The following is a 7,268-nucleotide window of genomic DNA, read 5'->3' as shown; positions in this document are numbered from 1 at the left end:
AAATTTGTGCTTTTAAGCATTCTTACCCCAAGTTCCATTCTAGGCAGCACATGCACCAAAAGTGATGCTCTGCTATTTTTTTGTTTTTTACCAGAGCTCTGCTCAACTCTGGCTTATGGTGGCCCAGGGGATAGAGTTTGGGACTTTGGAGCCTCAGGCATGAAAGTCTGTTTGCATAAACGTTTTGCTATCTACTCTCTGCCCTCTCTCCTTTTTAACCAGACTCAGCTCTGGTGGTTCGGGGATTGAACCTGGGACTATGGAGCCTCAAGCTTGAGAGGTCTGTATAACCATTATGCTACAAACACCCGCCCTGTTCTATTTCTGTATTTCATTAATAAATCGAATCTTTAAGCTTAGGAGTGTGCAGCCTAATGGTAGAGGAGGCTCCCTGTGGCAACAATGGAGTGGAGGGTAGCCAGCAGTGGTGAGGGCGCCGAACTCTCCTCCCTGGGCTCCCATCTACATATTGCCCCAAATCCATTAGTGCCCTGGGTCCAACCAGCCTTGCACACTGCAGGACCACCTGCCCGTGCCCTGCCCCTTCTTCCTGTGGATGGGCTCCCTTGGGAGGCAGCACAGAGACCTGAGCACAAACTCTCTCCGGGACATCAGGACAGGAGCCCAGAAGGCCTTGTCTCAGGACCTTCTGTTCTCTCACCAGTGTCCATGGCGTGAGAACCTACAAGCCAGGTTTGAGGACATGTGACCTCCCAGAACGAGCTCCAGGGCCCTGGCACCTTGGGAAGGGGCCCGCTCCCACCCTCCAATCCCTGAAGCCAGGAGCCACGGGCAGGGCGAGCTTCTCCCCAATGGGCGTGGCCTATGTGCTGCTCTGGATTGGACAGGCGCCGCTAGGCCACGCCCCCTGGCCTCCGATTGGCTGGTGGCTCCCTTATTGTGCTTTTTTGAGGCCTGCCCTGACAGTCCCTTGTGTCTGCTGAGGCTTCAGGTCTTCAGAGGAACAGGACCCCGCACCTCCTGCTTCAGTGCTGGGGCGCCGCTCCCTGGTAATTTTCCACAGCATCACTTCCTTCCTTTCTTTATCCCTTTCTTTCTCTTTAGCAAAGCACTTCTCAGGTCTGGACTATGGTGGTAGAAGGGACTGATTACACAACTTTGTAGCCTCAGGCATGAGAGTCTTTTTCCATAACTATCACTTTATCTCCCCCACACTCCAAAGTAACCTTTAAGAAGTGAATCCTCTATCTGCTCTGCAATGAACCTGGGATCAACAGTCATGCAACCACACATCCGTGGTCACATCTTCTTGGGTGTGGACAAAGTGATGGAAGACACTGTACGCCTTTACTACCATGCCTACCGATTCTACAGCTCCATGGTAAGGGCCCCAGGCCTCCCTGACTTCACACACACACACACACGGCTGCTTGGCCCAGTCTGAGGGTCTCACTCTGTGCACCCCCACACCTTCCCAACGTCTCCGATAGGGGCTGCATCTGCTGAAGAGCTTCAATGTCCTGGAGGAGGTGGGCATGTTCTTGTGTGAGCTGTCTGAAGAGAAGCAGATAGGTTATTTCAGGCTGTTAAAGTTTTTGAAGGGAAACTACAAAGGCGACATGTCATTCCCCAAGCATGTAAGTCCAGAATGTGGGTGGGGATCGTGCTCCCTACAGCCCCTGGGTACCAGGAGAGTAGTGGTTAAAGTCTCCGAAGGCTTCTGGGAGATGCAGGTCCGATTGGCCGAGATATTGTCAACCCCTGCTCGAGTTGTGTTTAATCTTTGAATAAAAATATCACGGGGCTGGGTGATGTTACAATCGGTTCTGTGCTCAAGTTACCACAACAGGGACATGTGTTCAAGACCCGGGTATCCCTGGGTCCATACTCCCAGAGGTATAAAGAATAGGAAGGCTATCATTGGAGGGGAGGGGATACGGAGTTCTGGTGGTGGGAATTGTGTGGAGTTGTACCCCTCTTATCCTATGGTTTTTGTCAATGTTCCTTTTTTATAAATATTTTTTAAAGAAAGTTAAAAAAAACAAAACAGGTCTCTTTCTGGGGGAACTTCCTGAGCACTGTCACGCTACTGCAGGTCTCTCCAGCCACCTCTTCGCCCATCTGACTTGCTCTCTATACTATCAAACTAAAGGGAAAGGAAACATTGCTGACACGAGTGGTAGATTCACTGTGCAGGCACTGAACCCCAACAATGACCCCAGTGGTTATAAAAATTAAAGCAAAGTTTCATGTGAGTCTGGGTGCAGCCCCAGTGTGGGAGGGAGGGGATGGAGCCATACTGGGGATAGTGGCCACTTCTGAGTTTTTTGGTTGGTTTTTTTTTATTATTTTATTCTATTTTTGAAAGAGATGCAGAGAGAGAAAGACACAGAGAGAAACACCAGAGCCCTGCTCAGCTCTGGCTTATGGTGGTGCAGGGGATTGAACCTGGGACTTTGGAACATTGAGCATGAGAGTTTCTTTGTTCTTTGTAGGATCGAACTCCACCAAAGTGGAAGGGAGTCCTGAGTGTTATGGAATATGCCATAAATCTGGAGAAGGAGCTGGATCAGGCTGTCAGGATTCTCTACAGAAAGGCTTCCCGCACTGGGAAATCTGTTGTAAGTACTTCCATCACCCTGGTCTCCTGAGACTAGGAAGCCTGTGTCTGGGCCATGGATCAATGGGGTGTGGACAGAAGAAATGGTTGGGACAGACAGACAGATGAGGGGCTCCCTGAGGAATCTGACCTGCAGAGCCCAAGATTTCTCTCCCTGCTCGTCTCTCCCTTCTTCCTCTAGGACCTCAGGTCTCTAGTGAGGAGAGTGGAGAGACAGGAAGTGTGCACATGGAGACAGGCCCCCTCTGCAGAGAGGAAAGGAGGCATCTGCTTCCTGCCAAGTGTCGTATGCTTTACATTGGTTTGTCCTAGCCCTCCCCCCCCCCCCCCCCCCGCCAAGAGAATTGGATCAGTCCTGTTAATTTCGTGGGCCTGCTTGGCCCCACCCGAAGGAACCCCGGGAGAGGGTTCCTGAGTTGGAGAGTGCCAGAGTTCCTGAGTTCCTGAGTCCGAGAGTTCCTGAGTTCCTGAGTCCGAGAGTTCCTGAGTTCGAGAGTTTCAGGGTTACAGAGTAAGAGAGAGTTCCAGTGTGCCAGAGTTTTCAGAGGGCTCCCCAGTATGAGAGTTGCTGAGTTCCGGAGTTCGAGAGTGCGAGAGTGCGAGAGTTTCTGAGTTCGAGAGTAAGAGAGTGCTTGTGCCGCCGCAATGAGACAGCAGAGTTCTGTTTGGTGATTAGTTTGTCTTAGTTTGTGAATCGTTGTTCCTGAATAAAGAAATACAGCTGCCCTGCCCAGCCGTGTGTCCGCGAGTCTCTGTTCACCACTGCGAAGCTAACCCGCCCGGCTAGAGCTTAAGAATTTTAACAACAGCCAAGGAAGGTGTTCTCAATATCCTCAGTCCTGGAGGTTCCTCTGAAGACCAGGTGGGGGCAGTTTACTTCTGGTTCTTTCCTGGAGCTCCTTGCAGAGGCGGTATAGGCCTGGGAAGGGCAGGTTCACAGCCAAGCTTTGTGGGGTCTGTTAGCTGAGGCCTCAGATTGAAAAGTCTCCACTCAGGGACATCCCAGGTGAGCAGGTACAGAGGGAGTTTCCTGGGCCTGCTCCCTACCCCTGTCACCTTGGTATTAAATGCCAAGGTCATGTGCTCACCACGTGAAGGTGTTTATGAAACAAGAATGAGAGTGGAAATGAAAGCAAAATTTTTTGTATTTTTATTTATTGGATAGAGATTGCCAGCAATTGAGAGGGAAGGGTGTGATATGGAGAGAGACAGTGAGACACCTGCAGCACTACTTCACCACTAGGGAAGCTTTCCCCTTGCAGCTGGGAACCAGGGGGCTTAAACTTGGGTCCTTACACATTGTAACATGTGTACTCAACCAGGTGTGCCACCACCAGGCCCCCAATGAAAGCAGATTTTTTTTCAACCGAAGCACTGATCAGCTTTGGTTTATGGTCATTCTGTGGATTGTACCCAGGACCCTGGAGGCTCAGACACTGAATCTATTTTGTGTCATCATTATGCTGTCTCTCAGCACGGCAGGATTTCAAGGTGTCAGCACATCTCAAAACCATCAGTTCTCCCCTCATGCTGGGGCCCCATGATATCATAGGATAGAGGGAGGGGAGCTGGATAGAGGAGACCTGTATGCAAAGGGGAGGGACCCAACCACTGGGTGGGGCATCTCTCTGGAACCAGGGCACATTACTGAGCCAGGCTTGCTCTGCAGGACTTCCTGCTGGGCACCAGAGATCCCCTGAGGACATATCTTTCCTCAGCTTTTCATCCTTTGGTTACACACAACACACAACACACACACACACACACACACTGAAAATCTCTTTCCTGGTACCCACGACTTCACCCACACAGCACAGGAAGGCCTAAGCCGGAGGCTAGGGCAGGGCTGCTGGGTGAAGAGTTCGATGGAGTCTCCTGCTTGGCCTCAGCCTCTAAGACCAGCCTTTCTCTTTCCCCTCAGCTCTGTGACCTGCTCAGGACTCATTTCCTGAATGGGGAGCATGTCCAGGAGCAGATTCAGGCCCACATGGACAATGTGAGCTGTCTTTTGGCCCAACAGGAGCAGAGTCAGCACCCCCAATGCTCACTGCAGCCCAAAGTTGAGGAGCTACTAGAATCTGTTGCCAATATTTGGCCCTTCTGCGTCCCTATTTTCATGGCATCTATCCATCCTGCCCCACAGACACAGGAGAACTCTATGGGTCTCTAGAGCTGTGACAAATCTCATGTGGCGGAAGCTGCCCACTTTTCCTGAGCCCGGGTCAGGGCTTCACATAGGACTCGGCCTCTGCACAAATATGACACAGACAATCGCAGAGAATGTCAGATCGGGAAATACAAGGCACGTTTCTCATCTCTAGACACAGCCTTTCTCCATACTTTCCCAGGCTGTGCTCTTGCCCAGCTTGAATAAATGAGACCGTAAATCCATAGTTGTTTGCCTGCAGATGACTGCACTAAGATGTTACAGGGCACATAAGGAAATTTCTCCCAGAAAAAAATGGCATTCTGTCCTTTGGGACAGAACTGATGCACAGAGGAGCAACTGATGCCAGATGGTTTTATTCACCTGTGGAATATAAATCACAACACAAACTTCCAAAGGAAGGAAGGAAGAGGCCCAACTCTCTGAGACCTTCTGGAACCATGGGGGTTATCAGAGTAGAAAGGAATGCAGAATGTGGTGGTGAGTGTGGAGTGGAGCTGTACCGCTGGTGTCTTCTTTTTAAATTTGCTTTTTCTACAAAAATGTAAATCATCTTTTTATGTTATTGTCTTACTAGGTTGGACAGAAAACCGAGGGAAGGGGGGAAGAGACAGCTGCAGCTCTGCTTCCCCACTTGTGAAGGTTTCCCATGCAGGTGGAGACTGGGTGCTTGAACCCAGGTCCTCACGCTTTGTAACACATGCGCTCAACCAGGTGCACCACTGTCCAGGCCCTACATGTTTCTTTATTACTACATGTACAGTCAAGACTTTTCCCATTCTTTATTTTTTTTACTTAAATTTCATTTTATTAGTGATTTAATTATGATGGACAAGATTGTGGGATGAGAGGGGTGTATAATTCCCACCACCCGAGTTCCATATCCTAACCCCTCCATTAGAATAGAAGGCTTCCTATTATTTATGCCTCTGGGAGTGAGGAACAAAGATCTTTATGGGGAGCAGAAGGTAGAAGTTCTGACTTATGAACTGCTTCTCTACTGCACATGAGCATTGACAGGCTGAGCTACACCTCCAACTTGTTTCTATCTTTCCCTGGTTCAGGACACTGTATTGAGGTCTTTGGTCCAGGAAGTCAAATTCGTGTCATGGTAGCATCTGCAACTTGGTGGCTAAAAAGCATTCAGATATAAAGCACATCAAATAGTTTAATAATCAGGAACCCAAAGGCAATAATATAGCAGATGAGATTTGGGGTCTCTTTTTTTGAAAAGGCTAGTAGTCCTATTTTAGCTATATTCTAAGGGGCCCATGACTTTACACTACTTTTTGTCTGAGCCTGACAGCTAACATGCAGATGTCTGGGGAGATGGTGTCAGAGTTGGATATAGGACTAGAGAGCTGGATCAGGGCAGAGAGTTGCTCTGAAATATGGGAAAAGTATATAAATATTGTTAATTGTAAACCACATTTGATTGATCTGGGGCTCATATGCAGCACAGGAGCCTGTGTAACCTCTTTATCCCTGTAGGTCTGAGCTTACATTCACAGCTCACATTGTGGTCATAGCTAGAAACATTCTAGGCTGCACTCATTGCAGGACTGGTCTTCCTCGAGGGGAAGAGTATGTTGACCCAGCCTCTCATTGGAGAATGGAACTGTTCCTACCAGTGTTGACCCACTTTGAGGGCAAGGTGCCATAGAGGACCACAAGAGGACCACTATGTTGTTCCTGATGGAGACAACCAGTGACAGTGGAGAGAGGGATCTGTTAGAGGTGTAGGCCCAACATGCCTATCTGGGAATCCCAGGACTTCCTTACTAGGGCCCTTAAATGATGGGGTGGCCTGCTAGTCACCAAAAAAAATAAAATATTAAAAAAGCCATCATTAAAGTATGGTCTATTGCCCTTATCCAGATTTTGTTGTCTTTACCTTGTCTGATAGTTATCCTAGGAGTGATTGAGGGAAGTGCAATAGGAAGTAGGTGAGGAATTAATATCACAAAAGCTAAAATGGTTCATGGATCTGTTCTTAAGAGAGAATGCTGATTTCTCCATGGAACATCAGAAAAAAAAATTTTTTTGATCATCTTAATGGCTCAGTTTTATATTTCCATCCTCATTCTCTTTTTCCTTCTTTGAGTAACACTCATTTATGTAGCAGGATCCTTGCTTTATGACAACATGTATGTTCTTATAAAGGTTTGAAGCTTATAAAGAAGGTTTGAAGCAGGTGTGTGAATCCTTCGTGGGCTCCTCCACCCCTCCTGTGCCTCAGTTTCCCCATATGACACTGATGCCAACTTAGGATGCCATTTGCATTCAGTGAGGCAATGTCCATGGACCTTTCCAGCAGGGCTCAGGCTCCAGGGAGCATTCCCAAAGTGCCTGCTAGAACTTTGGTAGTTGGTGTGGTGTGGGACTATGCACTGTGATGTTACAATCCTGTAACCCACTGTTAATCACAAATAAATATGGAAAAACTAAAAAGGAAAGAGGCCAAAAAAATGTGTTAGTTAAGAACAGAAGGATGGGGGCTCAGGAGAAAGCCTAATGGTT

General features: G+C 48.4%; 1 protein-coding gene across 1 annotated transcript; it reads left to right on the top strand.

The window, feature by feature from the left end:
- Positions 1–1,240: 1,240 nt before the first annotated feature.
- Positions 1,241–6,245, top strand: LOC103123642 (ferritin light chain-like). The gene is made up of 5 exons (XM_007534301.2): positions 1,241–1,342; positions 1,452–1,598; positions 2,457–2,582; positions 4,503–4,577; positions 6,240–6,245. Exons 1-5 carry the CDS (start codon positions 1,241–1,243, stop codon positions 6,243–6,245), a joined length of 456 nt encoding a protein of 151 aa, XP_007534363.2.
- The last annotated feature ends 1,023 nt before the right edge of the window (positions 6,246–7,268 follow it).

This window comes from Erinaceus europaeus, chromosome 2, assembly GCF_950295315.1.
Source record: "Erinaceus europaeus chromosome 2, mEriEur2.1, whole genome shotgun sequence".
Lineage (NCBI taxonomy): Eukaryota > Metazoa > Chordata > Mammalia > Eulipotyphla > Erinaceidae > Erinaceus > Erinaceus europaeus.
The sequence above is the reverse complement of the archived record's forward strand: the minus strand, read 5'-3'. Positions and strand labels throughout refer to the sequence as shown.

Bases quoted from the DNA above. Each gene is read 5' to 3' on its own strand.
- LOC103123642 (XM_007534301.2), top strand. From the start codon at position 1,241: ATGCAACCACACATCCGTGGTCACATCTTCTTGGGTGTGGACAAAGTG. The intron at 1,343-1,451 runs GTAAGGGCCCCA...CGTCTCCGATAG, and splicing joins ACCGATTCTACAGCTCCATG to GGGCTGCATCTGCTGAAGAG. The intron at 1,599-2,456 runs GTAAGTCCAGAA...TGTTCTTTGTAG, and splicing joins ACATGTCATTCCCCAAGCAT to GATCGAACTCCACCAAAGTG.